Source organism: Rhinoderma darwinii, chromosome 3, assembly GCF_050947455.1.
Source record: "Rhinoderma darwinii isolate aRhiDar2 chromosome 3, aRhiDar2.hap1, whole genome shotgun sequence".
NCBI lineage: Eukaryota > Metazoa > Chordata > Amphibia > Anura > Rhinodermatidae > Rhinoderma > Rhinoderma darwinii.
This window is the reverse complement of record NC_134689.1, coordinates 396,143,483-396,168,736: the sequence shown is the minus strand read 5'-3', so window position 1 is coordinate 396,168,736 and position 25,254 is coordinate 396,143,483. Positions and strand designations below refer to the sequence as shown.

General features: G+C 39.5%; 1 protein-coding gene across 2 annotated transcripts in view; it reads left to right on the top strand.

Moving 5' to 3' along the window:
• Positions 1-25,254, top strand: part of LOC142750154 (potassium channel subfamily T member 2-like) — a 209,248-nt gene that overhangs the window by 142,543 nt on the left and 41,451 nt on the right. For both annotated transcript variants that reach the window (XM_075858995.1, XM_075858997.1), the window contains exons 18-24: positions 553-769; positions 3,671-3,776; positions 6,667-6,839; positions 8,334-8,405; positions 9,472-9,606; positions 10,662-10,773; positions 10,890-10,991. In XM_075858995.1, coding sequence (XP_075715110.1) covers positions 553-769; positions 3,671-3,776; positions 6,667-6,839; positions 8,334-8,405; positions 9,472-9,606; positions 10,662-10,773; positions 10,890-10,991 — 917 coding nt within the window. The remainder of the gene's footprint in view (positions 1-552; positions 770-3,670; positions 3,777-6,666; positions 6,840-8,333; positions 8,406-9,471; positions 9,607-10,661; positions 10,774-10,889; positions 10,992-25,254) is intronic.

Sequence of the window (25,254 nt, the reverse complement as noted above, 5' to 3'; positions counted from 1 at the left end):
TTGAACAGGTGGGTGCAGGGTTTGGAATGGTGGAAAAACTGTCAAGGAGCTGAATAAGAGGGTGCCTGGAAGGACTTATTTAGCTATTCCATAAACCCACCAAGCTAGTTTTCACCCTCATGGGTCACCTGTTCCCTAATCCGTAAGTGGGCATGTATTTTTTCTCACGGTTATTATGAAGGAGCTTCAAAGAATGAAGATTAGAAAAAGCTACTTCCTACCCCCTTTACACTCCTGCCGACACTTGACCCCTTATATCATTAATGCTCCACCTCGCCCTATAGCCTTTAAGTGCCCCAACCATCCCCGATGTTCTAGGCTTATTCATTATATACCGTGGGCATCAACCCCCATGGCATATGGTGTAAACGGTAAGTTATGGTATTAGTATCCTATCTGTTACCTGTGAATTTGGTGCCCACCTATAGCCCTTCAGTTGGTATTTGTGGGAGTAGTTTTCCTTGACAGTACTGTATATGTGGACTTTATTATACCGTCATAGTTTTATGTATGAGGCACTCATTACCCAGCATTCATATTTTCTCCTGGTAGGAACAGTCGCAATTGATCTGCAGGGATCAAGAAGCCCAGAGAATACAGATGCTAATACGTTGAGCCCACCCACTGACTCCACCCATAGAAGAAAGCACAGCATTGACCCTGTGCCCGACCTCATCGATGGTGACACAAACACAACCTTTGACCTGCTGAGTGACCAGTCCGAGGATGAGACCAGTCAGTCAGATGATGAACTGGGCTCGTTTAATGAGTATGGATTATGCCATGTAAAATATAAGATATGATGATAACTATATAATACTCTTTCAACAGTGTACAATAGTCAGCCGTTTTTGTAAATGCTTCGCATTATAGTAGTTATATTCTTGTACGTAGGGGGCAGTATTAGAGTAGTTGTATTTTTGTAACATTGGAGGCAGTATTATAGTAGTTATATTCCTGTACATAGGGGGCAGTATTATAGTGGTTATATTCTTGTATATAGGGGCAGTATTATAGTAGTTCTATTCTTGTATATAGGAGCAGTATTATAGGAGTTATATTCTTGTATATAGGGGGCAGTATTATAGTAGTTATATTCTTGTACATAGGGGACAGTATTATAGTAGTTATATTCTTGTACATAGGGAGCAGTATTATAGTAGTTATATTCTTGTATATAGGGGAAGTATTATAGTAGTTATATTCTTGTATATAGGGGGCAGTATTATAGAAGTTATATTCTTGTATATAGGGGCAGTATTATAGTAGTTATATTCTTGTATATAGGGGCAGTATTATAGAAGTTATATTCTTGTATATAGGGGCAGTATTATAGAAGTTATATTCTTCTACAAAGGAGGCAGTATTATAGTAGTTATATTCTTGTATATAGGGGCAGTATTATAGTAGTTATATTCCTGTACATAGGGGGCAGTATTATAGTAGTTATATTCTTGTATATAGGGGCAGTATTATAGTAGTTATATTCTTGTACATAAGGGGCAGTATTATAATAGTTATATTCTTGTATATAGGGAGCAGTATTATAGTAGTTATATTCTTGTACATAGGGGCAGTATTATAGTAGTTATATTCTTGTACATAGGGAGCAGTATTATAGTAGTTATGTTCTTGTACATAGGGGGCAGTATTATAGTATTTATATTCTTGTACATAGGGGGCAGTATTATAGTAGTTATAGTCTTGTACATAGGGGGCAGTATTATAGTAGTTATATTCTTGTACATAGGGGGCAGTATTATAGTAGTTATATTCTTGTACATAGGGGCAGTATTATAGTAGTTATATTCTTGTACATAGGGGGCAGTATTATAGTAGTTATATTCTTGTACATAGGGGCCAGTATTATAGGAGTTATATTCTTGTACATGGGGAGCAGTATTATAGTAGTTATATTCTTTTACATAGGGGCAGTATTATAGTAGTTATTTTCTTTTACATAGGGGCAGTATTATAGTAGTTATTTTCTTGTACATAGGGGGGCAGTATTATATTAGTTATATTCTTGTACATAGGGGGGCAGTATTATATTAGTTATATTCTTATACACAGGGGGCAGTATTATAGTTGTTATATTCTTTTACATAGGGCGGCAGTATTATATTAGTTAAATTCTAGTACTTAGGGGGCAGTAATATATTAGTTATATTCTTATACATAGGAGCAGTATTATAGTAGTTATTTTCTTGTATATAGGGACAGTTATAGTAGTTATATTTTTGTACATATGGGGGCAGTACTATATTAGTTATATTATTATACATAGGAGCAGTATTATAGTAGTTATCTTTTTGTACAAAGAAGGCAGTATTATAGTAGTTATATTTTTGTATATAGGGGCAGTATTATAGTAGTTATATTCTAGTAATAGAGGGCAGTATTATAGTAGTTATATTCTTGTACATAGGAGGCAGTATTATAGTAGCTATATTCTTGTATATAGGGGGCAGTATTATAGTAGTTATATTCTTGTACATAGGAGCAGTATTATAGTAGTTATATTCTTGTACATAGGAGGCAGTATTATAGTAGTTATATTCTTGTACAAAGAAGGCAGTATTATAGTAGTTATATTCTTGTACATAGGAGCAGTATTATAGTAGTTATATTCTTGTACATAGGAGGCAGTATTATAGTAGTTATATTCTTGTACAAAGAAGGCAGTATTATAGTAGTTATATTCTTGTACATAGGAGGCAGTATTATAGTTGTCATATTCTTGTATATAGGGGGCAGTATTAGAGTAGTTATTTTCTTGTACATAGGGGGCAGTATTATAGTAGGTATTCTCTTGTACATAGGGTCAGTAAAATATTATAGTAATATTGTAAAAAAATTTTGTCCAAAGGGAATAGTATTTTTCTAGGTGACAGTCTTATAGTAGTTATAATTTTGCTTTACGAATGTTTAATGTGTGATTGGTTATAATAGCAAATATAACTATAATTGCTCTAAAAATTTAATGTTCGTGGCATTCTGGTCTATATGAAGCACATCATCACTAGTATCATTCTTGAAAACACAGTTCCTGTTAAAGTTTTCCTATCTTTTCACCTTTTTTTTAAAAACCGAAATACATCCATAATTCTATATCTTTATATGTGGTTGGAGCTTTGTTTTGCTGTTTGAGCTGCGAAATTTTTGCTTCCCTAGAGTAAAATAGTAAAACTCAGTATAACTCTGACCGCCTGCAGTGACCACTAGGGGAAACTTACTAAAAATGATTATACAGTTTACATGGTACGGTACTCAATGATACTATATGTCAGTTTTCAGTAAGTTCATGAGCTCCCTCTAGTGGTGGTTGCAGCCAGTCAGAACATAATCATTTATCTTTAGGGCTATGTGAAGGGAAGCACAGGATTTGAAACTCTGTATCAGGAAAAAGGAGCTCTGACCCCTATAAAAAATATTATCAAATTAATTAGCACAGAATTTGGATCGATGTGGATTAATAAAACAGAATTGCAGATATTCTATAAATCTTTGGTGGTTACTGGTTTTATGTGCCATATGGCTACGAGGGGATTTATATATCACGTGAGAAATTACAGAGGATAATTTGAAACTATGTGCAATTAATACAAAGTAAAAGAGCTAAGAAAATAAAAAGAAGATATTTCATCCATTGCCTTCTGTTTGTCCTCAGTTGGGTGAAGGGCTATCCGTCTAACACTCCCTACATTGGCAGCTCGCCCACTTTTTGCCATCTTCTACATCAGAAGAGTCCATATTGCTGCTTGCGGCTTGATAAGGTATGATTGGAGTTAAGTTTTCAGAAATATAGCTTACATAACGTCCTGTCTAGTTTTTAATAGCTACATTAGAATATGAAGTTGTCTGACAACCCAGCATGGCTACACATGATTCTCACAGCAACACACTTACACGTCCGTAAAGAAGAAATATTATAGTCCTACATGCTGTGTAGTGATCTCCATACACAGGATTGAGGCATAAAGAGACCTAAGAGCAGAGCTGTCAATCACACGGCAGTCCCTCCCACATTCAGCTGCTCACATTGTAAATATTAGGAACAACACAGCACTGATCACTACATTTTTATTTATTTTTCCAGGTGCACAGTTGTCATTTCATTATATTACACCATACAAAACTTTTTATATATGTTATTCTCCTCCTAGACATCCCATTTAATGACGAGATTACCATAATGAATTCTTAACACTGAAAGATGGAGGCCTTACCTCTTGGACCCTTATCTATCAGCTGAATAGCCTGCCAAAGACCTAATTACTCCAATTTAATGCGTCCCCCAGTGGGCGCTTTTTCCATTATAACGGATGGAGTGGGGGTCACGCTCTCATCATTGAAGTATATGGGAATTATGGAAGAGCCAAGCGCTGCTCACTTGGCTACTTCCATAAGTCCCATAGGCTTAAATAGAGAGAGTGGTTTTTCGAGCTTGGCCACGTTTCCATCAAAGCCAGTGCAATAAGAGGGGACCCCCATTTTACTGATATGTTGGCATCTAAGAGATGGGACCTTCACCTATCAGGGATTTCAGGTTTGTGAAGGGAATACCCTTTTAAATAATAACATCGTTCACAAATTACACATGTTTAGCCAATGGGTGAGAATCACTGACGTCATCCACATAGATTATCAACAGATCAAAATATTGACATCAAAAATCATCGCGACTCCTTTTTTAGCTTAATGTTTTATGAGGGATAATTCATGAGACAGATAAGATTTGGAGAAAAATAAGGGAATAATGGGGAGTTTCACAAACCGACATAGTAATCCTTTACCAGTAGTAGGTCTACGTTACATATAATTCATACTGTCGGAACTTAGTATTTGCATAAGGCGATGTTGTGCACCCAGAATGTTTTTTTTTTGTTTTTTTTTATAGAATCCAGGGAATTTCTTACATTAAAGAAAAATGTCCTCCTACTCTTCCCAATGGGTTTCCTGATAGTTGCAGTTTGAAGAGTCGAAAGAGAAATCCTCTTTGCTCAGAAAAGTTATTACGTCCTCTGATCTGTCTCTAGAGACCTTTCAAAGGCCTTTGATATGTGGTTCTGATACCATCATGAGCATTGGGGACGTACAATGCAGGGACTGAACCTGATGTCTGGGTCTTACATTGCTTTTTATGTGGCTGCTGATGACAAGCGCACTATATTTTTTTCAGTAAAATATATATATATATTATTATTATCAATTAGCATCTTAAATGAAATCTATCATAGTTCCAATTTTAGTTTTATTCAGTGAATACAATTTTAAATTTATATGTAAAACTATTTTTTTTTTTAATATGGAGTGGCCATAGTGGAGATACACACATCCATTGTATTGTCACTTTAGGCAGCTGAGCAGGATGTCTTCACTTTACTGCTGCTGCAATCAAGAGGGGGAGAAGCTCTCTCGGTGCCAAATGCAGAAGTTTCAGAATGAACCCCTTCCCCAGCACCACCCTCGCTCCCCGATGTCCAGCATAATAGCTGTTGGAGTGAAAATCAAATTATTTGCCCCATGGACCTCCTATACCCACCAATCCCTAGTGTTCTCATGTAATATAAATAGTGCCTCCACATGTGCAGGTGTCATTGCGGGGATGGCTGGTGACCTTACCAAAAATCTGTAGTGGTGTCTGCCAGGTCCTGCTGCTGCTCTCTCGCCTAGGGTTTCCATAAAAAAACACTGTCCATATAAAAAGGCGGCGTGATCATAGGCGGGAGTTGACTTCATGCAAAAACTTTTTATTATCTATTATCCTTGGAGTACTGTAAGGATTAATACCAAAATCTCTGATGGTTTAGGTCAGTAAAGGAGTTCATGTCAACATCCCTGGTGGTCTAGAGTAGTAAGGGGTTAAGGTCAGCATCCCTGGTGGTCTAGGGCAGTAAGGGGCTAATGTCAGCTTCCCTGGTGGTGAAGGGGTTACTCCCCTTGGCTCTAGGGATTCCTCCTCTTTTACAGGCACCAGGGCTAATAAGCTTATATTAGCATTTTATAAGCATTTTATGTTAACCTCCCAAAATCCTATTTTTCGCTGGATCATCCCGTAAAAATAGACACCAAAAGGGGCAAAGCTTATGCAAATTGCATAACAGTGGATTTTTTTTTCGAAGAATTTGTGGGCGTCCCTGAGCGGATCAGGGCGGGACTTAAAACTGTCCTGTGAGTGTTCATTCAAATGATGGGAGGAGAGGTTTAAAAATAAAAGCTCAGCTCTAATTGGTTGCTGTGGGCAAACAGTTTTAAAGTGAGGCCCCTCGTCACCGTCCAGGAAGAGGCATGAGGAGCTCTATACTGAGTCTTATCTGTGTATACACTATCCTATCTGCTACTACCATTGGTGTAATCCTGCTTATCTAGTCTCAGCAGTATGACAGATCTGTTATCCAGTTACAATAAGCCCTCTTTTCATAACCTTCTTTAAAGAAATGTTTTAGCTCTTTGCGTTTTCCTTCCTATCAATCTGTAAGACCGCCATTATTTATATTTGTTTCTGGGAAAGCTGCGTGACAATGAACGCAACTGTTATTACAACACGTCCTGCTTTCCCAGTACCAGATATAACTAAGGAAGAGACATCCAAGTAGAATTTTTTAACACGACAATGTCTGAAAGTTTTATTAATGATTTCTTATATCTTCTTAACCGTCACAGAGCTGCCACCATTTCCCATATGAGGATGCGAGGGCGTACGGCTTCAGGAACGCCCTGGTGATTGTGTCAGCGGAACGAGCAGGCAACGGGCTGTATAACTTCATAGTCCCTCTGAGAGCATATTACAGAGCCAAGAAGGAGCTGAGTCCCGTCATACTTCTCCTGGAGAACCCGTGAGGATTAACACATGATGTCTAGAGGGATTTATATAGGAGAGCAGGGCCGATTTTGAGTTTTTTTTTTTTTTTTTTAAAGCAATTGTTTTTATTTTCTATAGAAATTCAGAGCTGTGCTGACACAAAACTGTGCAAAATATGATCATCTAACGGAAATGAAAAAAAGAATATAATATATCCCATACTGTGAAGTTTTATGTTAATTGTATATGAAGCCATCTATAACCGTGCCACCTACAGTGCCCTCCATAGTACCCCCATACCACAGTCATCCAAAATGCCCTTCTGACAGTGCCATCTACAGTGCCCTCACAAATAATTCCGATCATAGTGCCCACCAAACAGTGATATCCACACTGCCCTACTCAGCCAGTGCCATCCACAGTCTTCCAGCCAGAGCCATGCACAATGTGCACCAGTCAGAACCTTCCACAGCCCCCCCCAAGCCAGTACCATCCACTTTGAACTCAAAATAAAGGCAGTACTAGTACCCCCTCTTAAAAATATTTACCTCCTCGGTGCTCGCTTGCCACTGTACCCCTCTAGTAGTATCTTCCTGTGCGAGAGGCCATAGAAAATGTTGAGTAAGAAAGAGCTTCAACTAGTGGACGGGTTGGGGACTGCATCATCAAAGATTATGGGGCGACAGTCATGTACACCTGAACCGTATTGTGCAGTGTTGGACCAGTGTTCCTTGGCCGCTCTAGAGGTTATTATGAAGGCCCCTCTTCAGCTCTATAGTGAATGTTTTCTCTTTACTTGCACAGGCTGTATCATAATAAAAACACTAATATGATATTTATGAAATAACCCAAAAGGTCATAACTACTTCCATAGGCCTCATGAATTATATAATAGCAAGGCCCTATATTCACCAAAGAGCTCCTAGTTCTGTGGTGGCCGGTGCGACCCTCATCTGCATACTTCCCAACTCTCTCCTAATGTCTGGGACACTCCTGTAAAAAGGGGAGATTTCTTGAACCCCAGAAGACCAGGCAAGTCTCTGTAGTGCCCCGCGTCCTCACCACATACCTCTTCCCGTTCCTGTTCCTCTTCGGTGCCGAGCATTGTCTGCAGCAGCGCTTGGGAGTGAAGAGGACTGCAAGAACGGGGAGAGGTGAGTATGTGATGGTTTGTCTGGTCTGTTTTTTTTTAAATTATTTATGGGTCTGGTCTGGAGTCTAATTATTTAGCGGGTCTGTATTTTTATTTTTGTAAGAGGTTTGGTCTGGGGTCTGTATTCATTTTCGGGTGTGATAAACGGGTCATGTGCACTATTTGGGATTTAAATGCTGTCGCTTAGGGTGTGTCCTAAATAAATGGGCGGAGCATTATGGGCAAAAATTGGCAACGCCGTGCGTTTTCTGCTTTGGCAGAATCTCCCTCATCTCCTTCCTCAAAAGTTGTCAAGTATAAGCATATATATCTAAATGTATTTGCCAAAGTGAATGTGCTGAGCATTTTATACAATTCTATCATCTTATCTTCCAGGCCGGACACACAGTTCCTTGAAGCAATCTGCTGGTTCCCTCTCGTCTATTACATGGTGGGATCTATTGACAAGTGAGTACTAATGAGAAAGACATTGGGGTGTTATAGTAGCACCTAAAAAATACCTGAGCTGAATCCTAGACAGTATCTAGAGTGACTAGAATGGAAATCTCCCATAAGCTACGAAGTGTGAACTCCCCCTTATATGTGTTTCATCATTATTAAACTTAAAGTGGTATTCCAACCAAAAATAGTAATTACCTATCCACAGGCTAGGTGATAAATGTTAAATCTGGGGGAGTCTGCCCAATGGGGCCTTCCTAATACTCCTACTTCCGTCAGTACCATAGACTTTAAATGGAGTGGCAGGGCACATGATCGACCGCCGCTCCATTCAAACATCCTAGCCGCAGTCATACGGCTGGGAGTAGGTAGGGTCCTAGCAGGCGGACGCCACCGACCTAACATTTATCACCTACCTCGAGTGAATAGGTGATAAATGCTTTTGGCTACAATACCCCTTTGATAGTTAAAGAAGTTCTTGAACAAAATGTATTTTTTTTTAGAAAAATCTGGTTAATAATTCCTCTGCCATCCTTCAGAGTTGCACCCAGGCCTGGTGCCTGAAGATACCAGTATTATAAATGCCACATGATAGTTTTGTGGGCACTGTTACAGATTTTCCATTGGGGCCCAGGAGCTTCAAGTTACAGCTTTGGTAAGCACAGTGGCGGCCCAGCTTTGTACTGAATAGAGTGGTTGCTATGTATACAAAGCCCTAATGACCACAGTGTTTTATATTGGGTTGTCAGGCAGAGTGTTCCTAGCAACCAGTCTGTTTTAGATTACACGGGTCTTAAGTTTGAGGTTGAACTGACACTAAAATAAGGCAAGTAAAGTGGCATGGATTCCTGACAGACTTTTCTCTATCTCTTTCTACCCTATTAATTCGATTTTTGTAAAAATACATTTGGGTGGAGAATCTCTTTAAATTTCTTAATACAGTAACCGGTACACCTACATAACGAACATTGCCGAAAAAAACATGATTCTAATAATAGTAAAACATATAAATAGCGTCCTTGCACAAGGTATCCATTGCGATATGGGAATCAGCAGCTCTACTCTCTCTCTGTAGTCTTGATGACCTGCTGCGTTGCGGTGTGAGTTACGCCGCTCATATGGTCGTGGTTGGCGAGGAAAGCTCCATGATTGCGGAGGAAGATTATATGGCGGATGCCCGGACCATAGTCAATGTACAGACCCTTTTTAGGTAAGATTGACTCTCTGCTTCAGCCACTCATTTAATATGATCGAGATGTGAAATTTTTTTATTCATGCATTCTACTTCCAGAGCAAAGGGCAGCACGCATTTCAGAGTTTGGCTTCACCCGGTTCATGCCAATCAGCACCGTTTTACTGTGTAAGATAGTACAAAGTTAGTGCAATACATTGTCCAGATATATAATATAAACTACATTGCCCAAAGTTCCAAATAGTGTCATGCATTGTCCACATAGCCACCCCTCTGGTAAAGTGGCTTTCTTTATCCACATGGAGCTGAATAGTGCCTACATGGAGAAAAAAGTGCCATAGAACGCCATACTTTATCTGCCTATAGTGCCCACATAGTGCCATACCGTGTGATCATACTCAAAAAGTGCCAAAGAGTGCCCGGAGGTTGCCATACTCTCACCACATAGAGTCTAACAAGTTTCACAAAGTACCATAAAGTGCTTAGTGCCCACAAACGTGCCCAGAGAGTGTGATATAGTGCTAGCACGGTACCTACAATGCCCTTATTCCAGAGCCACTATCCACCACTAACCTCCTGTTTGTTTCCAATCTGTGCAAATGACTTATACTGCCATCTGCTGGTAATAAGAATGAAAAAATAGAACGGATTCATTGTATAATATGAGATGCAATGTCCACATGACAACACTTTCTGTTAAAGTGCACTGAAACCTCCTCCATATGATCATTCTGGGCCTCATAACAACCAGTTAAATCACTTCATTCATTTTCTTATCTAAACTATAAAAAAGTTAAGGCTGAATTCTGATTGGTTGCATTGTACCTACAATAAAACTAAGATGCCAATTGCATAGCAACAGGAAGTGTTGTCATAAGGGGAGGGGGAGAAACGTTTGAATAAATTTTCTCAGACTACGTTTGACGGTCTTGTAGTGAAATAGATATAATAGCGTTGTCTATTGTAGCCAAACCGATTCCAATTTTTCCTTACATCTCATTGGTTACCATGAGCTTTATGTTTTTGGAATATGAAAGGATGATGATGAATGTTTCTTCTGCCTCATCCTGCAGACTGTTTCCCGGGCTAAATATTATCACAGAATTAACACATCCAGCGAACATGAGGTTCATGCAGTTTAAAGCCAAGGACAAATATTCAGTGGTGCTGTCTAAGCTGGAGAAGGTAAAGGCCTTAACGCTCGTCAGATACCTGTCTGACTGTCTCTCTAATGTCTGTCATCTTCCTATGTCTTCTTCTCCTTTTCCTAATCCCTCCCTCAAAGCTCTGTCCTCTCGCAGAGGGAACGTGAACGGGGGTCTAACCTGGTCTTCATGTTCAGACTGCCTTTTGCTGCTGGGAAGGTCTTCAGTGTCAGCATGCTAGATACCCTTCTATACCAGGTATGGGAGATAGGACCCTGTATGTAACAACTCTTCCTATTATTCCATATAACCTCTCCCTATATCTCCTCCTATTGCTCCATATAACATTTCCCTATATCTCCTATTACTACATATAACATTTCCCTATATCTTCTCCTATTACTCCATATAACCTCTCCCTATATCTCCTCCTATTACTACATATAACATTTCCCTATATCTCCTGCTATTACTACATATATCCTCTCCCTATATCTCCTCCTATTACTCCATATAACATCTCCCTATATCTCCTCCTATTACTCCATATAACATCTCCCTATATCTCCTCCTATTACTACATATAACATCTCCCTATATCTCCTCCTATTACTACATATAACCTCTCCCTATATCTCCTCCTATTACTCTATATAACCTCTCCCTATATCTCCTCCTATTACTCCATATAACATCTCCCTATATCTCCTCCTATTACTACATATAACCTCTCCCTATATCTCCTCCTATTACTCCATATATCCTCTCCCTATATCTCCTCCTATTACTACATATAACATCTCCCTATATCTCCTCCTATTACTACATATAACCTCTCCCTATATCTCCGCCTATTACTCCATATAACCTCTCCCTATATCTCCTCCTATTACTACATATAACATCTCCCTATATCTACTCCTATTACTCCATATAACATTTCCCTATATCTCCTCCTATTACTCCATATAACCTCTCCCTATATCTCCCCCTATTACTACATATAACATCTCCCTATATCTCCTCCTATTACTACATATAACCTCTCCCTATATCTCCGCCTATTACTCCATATAACCTCTCTCTATATCTCCTCCTATTACTCCATATAACATCTCCCTATATATCCTCCTATTACTCCATATAACATCTCCCTATATCTCCTCCTAATACTACATATAACATCTCCCTATATCTCCTCCTATTACTCCATATAACATCTCCCTATATCTCCGCCTATTACTCCATATAACATCTCCCTATATCTCCTCCTATTACTCCATATAACATCTCCCTATATCTCCGCCTATTACTCCATATAACATCTCCCTATATCTCCGCCTATTACTCCATATAACATCTCCCTATATCTCCTCCTATTACTACATATATCCTCTCCCTATATCTCCTCCTATTACTCCATATATTCTCTCCCTCTATCTCCTCCTATTACTACATATAACCTCTCCCTATATCTCCTCCTATTACTACATATAACCTCTCACTATATCTCCTCCTATTACTCCATATAACATCTCCCTATATCTCCTCCTATTACTACATATAACATCTCTCTATATCTCCTCCTATTACTCCATATAACAGCTCCCTATATCTCCTCCTATTACTCCATATAACCTCTCCCTATATCTCCTCCTATTACTCCATATAACCTCTCCCTATATCTCCCCCTATTACTACATATAACATCTCCCTATATCTCCTCCTATTACTACATATAACGTCTCCCTATATCTCCTCCTATTACTACATATAACATCTCCCTATATCTCCTCCTATTAGTCCATATAACCTCTCCCTATATCTCCTCCTATTACTCCATATATCCTCCCCCTATATCTCCTCCTATTACTACATATATCCTCTCCCTATATCTCCTCCTATTACTCCATATAACCTCTCCCTATATCTCCTCCTATTACTCCATATAACCTCTCCCTATATCTCCCCCTATTACTACATATAACATCTCCCTATATCTCCTCCTATTACTACATATAACCTCTCCCTATATCTCCTCATATTACTCCATATAACATCTCCCTATATCTCCTCCTATTACTCCATATAACCTCTCCCTATATCTCCTACTATTACTACATATAACATCTCCTATATCTCCTCCTATTACTACATATAACCTCTCCCTATATCTCCTCCTATTTCTACATATAACGTCTCCCTATATCTCCTCCTATTACTACATATAACATCTCCCTATATCTCCTCCTATTACTCCATATAACATCTCCCTATATCTTCTCCTATTACTCCATATAACCTCTCCCTATATCTCCTCCTATTACTCCATATATCCTCTCCCTATATCTCTTCCTATTACTCCATATAACATCTCCCTATATCTCCTCCTATTACTACATATAACATCTCCCTATATCTCCTCCTATTACTCCATATATCCTCTCCCTATATCTCCTATTACTCCATATAACGTCTCCCTATATCTCCTATTACTACATATATCCTCTCCCTATATCTCCTCCTATTACTCCATATAACATCTCCCTATATCTCCTCCTATTACTACATATAACATCTCCCTATATCTCCTCATATTACTCCATATAACCTCTCCCTATATCTCCTACTATTACTACATATAACATCTCCCTATATCTCCTCCTATTACTACATATAACCTCTCCTATATCTCCTCCTATTACTACATATAACCTCTCCCTATATCTCCTCCTATTACTCCATATAACATCTCCCTATATCTCCTATTACTCCATATAACGTCTCCCTATATCTCCTCCTATTACTACATATAACCTCTCCCTATATCTCCTATTACTCCATATAACGTCTCCCTATATCTCCTCCTATTACTACATATATCCTCTCCCTATATCTCCTCCTATTACTTCATATAACATCTCCTATATCTCCTCCTATTACTCCATATAACATCTCCTATATCTCCTCCTATTACTCCATATAACATCTCCCTATATCTCCTCCTATTACTCCATATAACCTCTCCCTATATCTCCTCCTATTACTCCATATAACATCTCCCTATATCTCCTCCTATTACTCCATATAACATCTACCTATATCTCCTCCTATTACTCCATATAACCTCTCCCTATATCTCCTCCTATTACTCCATATAACATCTCCCTATATCTCCTCCTATTACTCCATATAACCTCTCCCTATATCTCCTCCTATTACTCCATATAACCTCTCCCTATATCTCCTCCTATTACTACATATAACCTCTCCCTATATCTCCTCCTATTACTCCATATATCCTCCCCCTATATCTCCTCCTATTACTACATATAACCTCTCCCTATATCTCCTCCTATTACTACATATAACCTCTCCCTATATCTCCTCCTATTACTCCATATAACATCTCCCTATATCTCCTATTACTCCATATAACGTCTCCCTATATCTCCTCCTATTACTACATATAACCTCTCCCTATATCTCCTATTACTCCATATAACGTCTCCCTATATCTCCTCCTATTACTACATATATCCTCTCCCTATATCTCCTCCTATTACTTCATATAACATCTCCTATATCTCCTCCTATTACTCCATATAACATCTCCCTATATCTCCTCCTATTACTCCATATAACGTCTCCCTATATCTCCTCCTATTACTACATATATCCTCTCCCTATATCTCCTCCTATTACTCCATATAACCTCTCCCTATATCTCCTCCTATTACTCCATATATCCTCCCCCTATATCTCCTCCTATTACTACATATAACTTCTCCCTATATCTCCTCCTATTACTACATATATCCTCTCCCTATATCTCCTCCTATTACTACATATAACCTCTCTCTATATCTCCTCCTACTACTCCATATAACATCTCCCTATATCTCCTCCTATTACTACATATAACCTTACCTATCTCTCCTCCTATTACTCCATATAACCTCCAGAGGTGTAGCTAGGTTCTCCAGCACCCGGGGCAAAGATTCAGTTTAGCGCCCCCCCCCCAACCTCTTTCCCGACATCTCCTTCCCCCTCGCCGTGTTTGTTTTCTCTACCAATCGACGTGTCATTTCTTTTTATGTAACGCGAGCATAAAATTATTTGTACATTTCACAAGCAATATGGTCCTATACACAACACCAGAACCAAGCTCAGTACATATATACAGCCCCAGAACAAATACAGCTCAATTTAGTGCAACCCCTGCTGTACAGGTTTGTACGGCGTAAAACTACAGCTCCCAGCATGGCCCGAACAATGGTAAGGATATGCTGGGAGATGCCGTTTCACAAAAAATAAATCATATCATAATCATACCACCCATCATCTCGCTGCAGATCATACAGTGACTACAGTGCTGATTAGAGGCAGAGTGAACATTTACATTAAGTGACTCACCGGTGACGTCTCAGATTCTAGTTCTTTTTCTCCATCCGGTCCAGACCTCTATGGTGGCTTCTCCCGGTCACAGCCCATTTCTGCAGTTTGCCGCTCACATGTCTTCAGCTTCTCACTTTTCCAACATTTCTGCACCTATAAATAAATATAAAGTTCTCATTATACCACACACTACGACCCTAAATATAATAGTGCCATACACTGCACCTCTAATTATAATAGCACCATACACCGTGTCCCACACACACACACTGTGCCCCCTGTAGATAGTGCCTGCCATAGAGCCCCCTGTAGATAGTGCCCCCATATAGCCCACCCCTGTATATAGTGTCCCACAAATAACTCCCCCTATAGTGCTCTACAGATAGCCCACCCCTGTATATAGCCCCCTGTAGATATAGCCCACCCCTGTATATAGAGCTCTACAGATAGCCCAACCATGTATGTAGCCCCCCTGTAGATATAGCCCACCCCTGTATATAGTGCTCCACATATAGTCCACCCCTGTATATTGTGTTTCACAGATAGCCCACCCCTGTATATAGCCCCCCCTTGTACATATAGTCCACCCCTGTATATAGTGCTCCACTAGATAGTCCACCCCTGTATATAGTGCTCCACAGATAGCCCACCCCTGTATATACTATATACAAGGGTGGGCTATCTGTGGAGCACTATATACAGGGGTGGACTATATGTACAAGGGGGCTATATACAGGGGTGGGCTTTCTGTGGAGCACTATAGGGGGAGCTATTTGTGGGATACTATATACAGGGGTGGGCTATATCTACAGGGGGACTATATACAGGGGTGGGCTATATCTACAGGGGGACTATATCTACAGGGGGACTATATCTACAGGGGGATTATATCTACAGGGGGACTATATCTACAGGGGGACCATATCTACAGGGCTGGGCTATACACAGGGGGGCTATATCTACATGGGTGGGCTATATACAGGGGGAATATATCTAAAGGGCTGGGCTATATCTACAGGGCTGGGCTATATCTACAGGGCGACTATATCTACAGGGGGGCTATATACAGGGGTGGGCTATCTATGGAGCACCATATACAGGGGTGGCCTATATCTACAGGGGGCTATATACTATATAGCCCACCCCTGTATATGGTGCTCTATAGACAGCCCACTCCAGTATATAGCCCCCCTGTAGATATAGTCCCCCTGTATATAGCCCCCCTGTATATAGCACCCCTGTATATAGCCCAGCAGATATATTCCCCCTGTATATAGCCCAGCCCTGTAGATATAGTCCCCCTGTATATAGCCCCCCTGTAGATATAGTCCCCCTGTATATAGCCCCCCTGTAGATATAGTCCCCCTGTGTTTAGCCCAGCCCTGTAGATATAGTCCCCCTGTATATAGCCCAGCAGATATAGTCCCCCTGTAGATATAGTCCCCCTGTACTTATAGTCCCCCTGTATATAGCCCCCCTGTAGATATAGTCCCCCTGTATATAGCCCAGCAGATATAGTCCCCCTGTATATAGCCCAGCCCTGTAGATATAGTCCCCCTGTATATAGCCCAGCAGATATAGTCCCCCTGTATATAGCCCCCCTGTAGATATAGTCCCCCTGTATACAGCCCAGCAGATATAGTCCCCCTGTATATAGCCCCCCTGTAGATATAGTCCACCTGTATATAGCCCAGCAGATATAGTCCCCCTGTATATAGCCCAGCCCTGTAGATAGACACCCCCGTAGATAAAGTCCCCCTGTAGATAGACAGCCCCCCCGCAGATACAGCCACACGTCTATTACAATTAAAAAATAAAAAAAATAATTTCAAACTCACCTTATTCCCGCTCCCACGCCGTCCGGCAGCCATGGAAACCTGCTCTCTTCTGCGCAGGTCTCCAGGGGGTTGAACGCAGCGTCTATGAAAGGCGCTGATTGGCTGGGCAGGATGACTTTCCCTGTCAGTCAGTCAGCGCCTTTCATCGACGGAAGCGTCACTGGAACGTGCCCGGTCATTCATTGCTTCTAATTGTACCTGTGTCCTTGCGACACATGTACAATTATAGTGCAGGAGGAGGGGGCACTGGCGCCCCCCTCTGGACTGCGCCCGGGGCACATGCCCCGCTTGCCCCCCCCTAGCTACGCCCCTGTAACCTCTCCCTATATCTCCTCCTATTACTCCATATAACCTCTCCCTATATCTCCTCCTATTACTCCATATAACATCTCCCTATATCTCCTCCTATTATTCCATATAACATCTCCCTATATCTCCTCCTATTACTACATATATCATCTCCCTATATCTCCTCCTATTACTCCATATAACCTCTCCCTATATCTCCTCCTATTACTCCATATAACATCTCCCTATATCTCCTCCTATTACTACATATAACCTCACCCTATATCTCCTCCTATTACTCCATATAACATCTCCCTATATCTGCTCCTATTACTCCATATAACCTCTCCCTATATCTCCTCCTATTACTCCATATAACATCTCCCTATATCTCCTCCTATTACTCCATATAACATCTCCCTATATCTCCTCCTATTACTACATATAACCTCTCCCTTTATCTCCTCCTATTACTCCATATAACCTCTCCCTATATCTCCTCCTATTACTACATATAACCTCTCCCTATATCTCCTCCTATTACTCCATATAACCTCACCCTATATCTCCTCCTATTACTCAATATAACATCTCCCTATAGCTCCTCCTATTACTACATATAACATCTCCCTATATCTCCTCCTATTACTCCATATAACACCTCCCTATATCTCCTCCTATTACTACATATAACATCTCCCTATATCTTCTCCTATTACTCCATATATCCTCTCCCTATATCTCCTCCTATTACTCCATATAACCTCCTCCTATATCTCCTCCTATTACTCCATATAACCTCTCCCTATATTTACTGCTATTACTCTATATAACCTCCCCCTATATCTCCTCCTATTACTCCATATAACTTCTCCCTATATCTCCTCCTATTACTACATATATCCTCCCCCTATATCTCCTCCTATTACTCCATATAACCTCTCCCTATATCTCCTCCTATTACTACATATAACATCTCCCTATATATCCTCCTATTACTACATATATCCTCTCCCTATATCTCCTATTACTACATATAACATCTCCCTATATCTCCTCCTATTACTACATATAACATCTCCCTATATCTCCTCCTATTACTCCATATAACCTCTCCCTATATCTCCTCCTATTACTCCATATATCCTCTCCTATATCTCCTCCTATTACTACATATATCCTCTTCCTATATCTCCTCCTATTACTCCATATAACCTCTCCCTATATCTCCTCCTATTACTACATATATCCTCTCCCTATATCTCCTCCTATTACTCCATATATCCTCTCCTATATCTCCTCCTATTACTACATATATCCTCTTCCTATATCTCCTCCTATTACTCCATATAACCTATCCCTATATCTCCTCCTATTACTCCATACAACCTCTCCCTATATCTCCTCCTATTACTCCATATAACCTCTCCTATATCTCCTCCTATTACTACATATAACCTCTCCTATATCTCCTCCTATTACTACATATAACATCTCCCTATATCTCCTCCTTTACTCCATATAACCTCTCCTATATCTCCTCCTATTACTCCATATAACCTCTCCCTATATCTCCTCCTATTACTACATAGAACATCTCCCTATATCTCCTCATATTACTCCATATAACATCTCCCTATATCTCCTCCTATTACTACATATAACCTCTCCTGATATCTCCTCCTATTATTCAATATATCCTCTCCCTATATCTCCTCCTATTACTCCATATAAACTCTCCCTATATCTCCTCCTATTACTACATATATCCTCTCCCTATATCTCCTCCTATTACTACATATAACCCCTCCCTATATCTCCTCCTATTACTCCATATAACCTCTCCTATATCTCCTCCTATTACTCCATATAACCTCTCCCTATATCTCCTCCTATTACTCTATATAACCTCTCCCTATATCTCCTCCTATTACTGCATATATCTCCCTATATCTCCTCCTATTACTCCATATAACATCTCCCTATATCTCCTCCTATTACTCCATATAACCTCTCGCTATATCTCCTCCTATTACTCCATATAACCACTCCCTATATCTCCTCCTATTACTCCATATAACCTCTCCCTATATCTCCTCCTATTACTCCATTTAACCTCTCCCTATATCTCCTCCTATTACTACATATAACCTCTCCCTATATCTCCTCCTATTACCACATATAACCTCTCCCTATATCTCCTCCTATTACTCCATATAACCTCTCCCTATATCTCCTCCTATTACTACATATAACATCTCCCTATATATCCTCCTATTACTACATATATCCTCTCCCTATATCTCCTATTACTACATATAACATCTCCCTATATCTCCTCCTATTACTACATATAACATCTCCCTATATCTCCTCCTATTACTCCATATAACCTCTCCCTATATCTCCTCCTATTACTCCATATATCCTCTCCTATATCTCCTCCTATTACTACATATATCCTCTTCCTATATCTCCTCCTATTACTCCATATAACCTCTCCCTATATCTCCTCCTATTACTACATATATCCTCTCCCTATATCTCCTCCTATTACTCCATATATCCTCTCCTATATCTCCTCCTATTACTACAAATATCCTCTTCCTATATCTCCTCCTATTACTCCATATAACCTATCCCTATATCTCCTCCTATTACTCCATATAACCTCTCCCTATATCTCCTCCTATTACTCCATATAACCTCTCCTATATCTCCTCCTATTACTACATATAACCTCTCCTATATCTCCTCCTATTACTACATATAACATCTCCCTATATCTCCTCCTTTACTCCATATAACCTCTCCTATATCTCCTCCTATTACTCCATATAACCTCTCCCTATATCTCCTCCTATTACTACATAGAACATCTCCCTATATCTCCTCATATTACTCCATATAACATCTCCCTATATCTCCTCCTATTACTACATATAACCTCTCCTGATATCTCCTCCTATTATTCAATATATCCTCTCCTATATCTCCTCCTATTACTCCATATAAACTCTCCCTATATCTCCTCCTATTACTACATATATCCTCTCCCTATATCTCCTCCTATTACTACATATAACCCCTCCCTATATCTCCTCCTTTACTCCATATAACCTCTCCTTTATCTCCTCCTACTACTACATATAACCTCTCCTATATCTCCTCCTTTACTCCATATAACCTCTCCTATATCTCCTCCTATTACTCCATATAACCTCTCCCTATATCTCCTCCTATTACTCTATATAACCTCTCCCTATATCTCCTCCTATTACTGCATATATCTCCCTATATCTCCTCCTATTACTCCATATAACATCTCCCTATATCTCCTCCTATTACTCCATATAACCTCTCGCTATATCTCCTCCTATTACTCCATATAACCACTCCCTATATCTCCTCCTATTACTCCATATAACCTCTCCCTATATCTCCTCCTATTACTCCTTTTAACCTCTCCCTATATCTCCTCCTATTACTACATATAACCTCTCCCTATATCTCCTCCTATTACCACATATAACCTCTCCCTATATCTCCTCCTATTACCACATATAACCTCCCCCTATATCTCCTCCTATTACTCCATAGAACTTCTCCCTATATCTCCTCCTATTACTACATATATCCTCTCCCTATATCTCCTCCTATTACTCCATATATCCTCTCCCTATATCTCCTCCTATTACTACATATAACATCTCCCTATATCTCCTCCTATTACTCCATATAACCTCTCCCTATATCTCGTCCTATTACTACATATAATATCTCCCTATATCTCCTCCTATTACTACATATATCCTCTCCCTATATCTCCTCCTATTACTACATATAACATCTCCCTATATCTCCTCCTATTACTACATATAACATCTCCCTATATCTCCTCCTATTACTACATATATCCTCTCCCTATATCTCCTCCTATTACTCCATATATCCTCTCCTATATCTCCTCCTATTACTACATATATCCTCTTCCTATATCTCCTCCTATTACTCCATATAACCTCTCCCTATATTTCCTCCTATTACTCCATATAACCTCTCCTATATCTCCTCCTATTACTACATATAACCTCTCCTATATCTCCTCCTATTACTACATATAACATCTCCCTATATCTCCTCCTTTACTCCATATAACCTCTCCTATATCTCCTCCTATTACTCCATATAACCTCTCCCTATATCTCCTCCTATTACTACATAGAACATCTCCCTATATCTCCTCATATTACTCCATATAACATCTCCCTATATCTCCTCCTATTACTACATATAACCTCTCCTGATATCTCCTCCTATTATTCAATATATCCTCTCCCTATATCTCCTCCTATTACTCAATATAAACTCTCCCTATATCTCCTCCTATTACTACATATATCCTCTCCCTATATCTCCTCCTATTACTACATATAACCCCTCCCTATATCTCCTCCTTTACTCCATATAACCTCTCCTTTATCTCCTCCTACTACTACATATAACCTCTCCTATATCTCCTCCTTTACTCCATATAACCTCTCCTATATCTCCTCCTATTACTCTATATAACCTCTCCCTATATCTCCTCCTATTACTCCATATAACACCTCTCCTATATCTCCTCCTATTACTCCATATAACCTCTCCCTATATCTCCTCCTATTACTCCATATAAACTCTCCCTATATCTCCTCCTATTACTCCATATTACATCTCCCTATATCTCCTCCTATTACTACATATATCCTCTCCTATATCTCCTCCTATTACCCCCTATAACCTCTCCCTATATCTCCTCCTATTACTACATATAACCCCTCCCTATATCTCCTCCTTTACTCCATATAACCTCTCCTATATCTCCTCCTATTACTACATATAACCTCTCCTATATCTCTTAATTTACTCCATATAACCTCTCCTATATCTCCTCCTATTACTTCATATAACCTCTCCCTATATCTCCTCCTATTACTCCATATAACCTCTCCCTATATCCCCTCCTATTACTACATATAACATCTCCATATATCTCCTCCTATTACTACATATATCCTCTCCCTATATCTTCTCCTATTACTCCATATAACCTATACCTATATCTCCTCCTATTACTCCATATAACATCTCCATATATCTCCTCCTATTACTCCATATATCCTCTCCCTATATCTCCTGCTATTGCTCCATATAATCTCCCCCTATATCTCCTCCTATTACTCCATATAACTTCTCCCTATATCTCCTCCTATTACTACGTATAATCTCCCTATATATCCTCTTATTACTCCATATAACATCTCCCTATATCTCCTCCTATTACTCCATATAACCTCTCCCTATATCTCCTATTACTCCATATAACACCTCCTATAGCTCCTCCTATTACTACATATAACATCTCCCTATATCTTCGCCTATTACTCCATATATCCTCTCCCTATATCTCCTCCTATTACTCCATATATCCTCTCCCTATATCTCCTCCTATTACTCCATATAACCTCCTCCTATATCTCCTCCTATTACTCCATATAACCTCTCCCTATTTCTCCTCCTATTACTCCATATAACCTCTCCCTATATCTCCTCCTATTACTCCATATAACCTCTCCCTATATCTCATCCTATTACTACATATAACCTCTCCCTATATCTCCTCCTATTACTCCATATAACCTCTCCCTATATCTCCTCCTATTACTCCATATAACCTCTCCCTATATCTCCTCCTATTACTACATATAACCTCTCCCTATATCTCCTCCTATTACTCCATATAACCTCTCCCTATATCTCCTCCTATTACTCCATATAACCTCTCCTTATATCTCCTCCTATTACTCCATATAACCTCTCCCTATATCTCCTCCTATTACTACATATAACCTCTCCCTATATCTCCTCCTATTACTACATATATCCTCTCCCTATATCTCCTCCTATTACTCCATATAACCTCTCCCTATATCTCCTCCTATTACTACATATAACCTCTCCCTATATCTCCTCCTATTACTCCATATAACCTCTCCCTATATTTACTGCTATTACTCTATATAACCTCCCCCTATATCTCCTCCTATTACTACATATATCCTCTCCCTATATCTCCTCCTATTACTCCATCTCCTATATCTCCTCCTATTACTACATATATCCTCTTCCTATATCTCCTCCTATTACTCCATATAACCTCTCCCTATATCTCCTCCTATTACTCCATATAACCTCTCCTATATCTCCTCCTATTACTCCATATAACCTCTCCTATATCTCCTCCTATTACTCCATATAACCTCTCCCTATATCTCCTCCTATTACTCCATATAACCTCTCCTATATCTCCTCCTATTACTACGTATAACCTCTCCTATATCTCCTCCTATTACTACATATAACATCTCCCTATATCTCCTCCTATTACTACATATATCCTCTCCCTATATCTCCTCCTATTACTTCATATATCCTCTCCTATATCTCCTCCTATTACTACATATATCCTCTTCCTATATCTCCTCCTATTACTCCATATAACCTCTCCCTATATCTCCTCCTATTACTCCATATAACACCTCTCCTATATCTCCTCCTATTACTCCATATAACCTCTCCCTATATCTCCTCCTATTACTCCATATAAACTCTCCCTATATCTCCTCCTATTACTCCATATTACATCTCCCTATATCTCCTCCTATTACTACATATATCCTCTCCCTATATCTCCTCCTATTACCCCCTATAACCTCTCCCTATATCTCCTCCTATTACTACATATAACCCCTCCCTATATCTCCTCCTTTACTCCATATAACCTCTCCTATATCTCCTCCTATTACTACATATAACCTCTCCTATATCTCCTAATTTACTCCATATAACCTCTCCTATATCTCCTCCTATTACTTCATATAACCTCTCCCTATATCTCCTCCTATTACTCCATATAACCTCTCCCTATATCCCCTCCTATTACTACATATAACATCTCCATATATCTCCTCCTATTACTACATATATCCTCTCCCTATATCTTCTCCTATTACTCCATATAACCTATACCTATATCTCCTCCTATTACTCCATATAACATCTCCATATATCTCCTCCTATTACTCCATATATCCTCTCCCTATATCTCCTCCTATTGCTCCATATAATCTCCCCCTATATCTCCTCCTATTACTCCATATAACTTCTCCCTATATCTCCTCCTATTACTACGTATAATCTCCCTATATATCCTCTTATTACTCCATATAACATCTCCCTATATCTCCTCCTATTACTCCATATAACCTCTCCCTATATCTCCTATTACTCCATATAACACCTCCCTATAGCTCCTCCTATTACTACATATAACATCTCCCTATATCTTCGCCTATTACTCCATATATCCTCTCCCTATATCTCCTCCTATTACTCCATATATCCTCTCCCTATATCTCCTCCTATTACTCCATATAACCTCCTCCTATATCTCCTCCTATTACTCCATATAACCTGTCCCTATTTCTCCTCCTATTACTCCATATAACCTCTCCCTATATCTCCTCCTATTACTCCATATAACCTCTCCCTATATCTCATCCTATTACTACATATAACCTCTCCCTATATCTCCTCCTATTACTCCATATAACCTCTCCCTATATCTCCTCCTATTACTCCATATAACCTCTCCCTATATCTCCTCCTGTTACTACATAGAACCTCTCCCTATATCTCCTCCTATTACTCCATATAACCTCTCCCTATATCTCCTCCTATTACTCCATATAACCTCTCCTTATATCTCCTCCTATTACTCCATATAACCTCTCCCTATATCTCCTCCTATTACTACATATAACCTCTCCCTATATCTCCTCCTATTACTACATATAACCTCTCCCTATATCTCCTCCTATTACTCCATATAACCTCTCCCTATATTTACTGCTATTACTCTATATAACCTCCCCCTATATCTCCTCCTATTACTC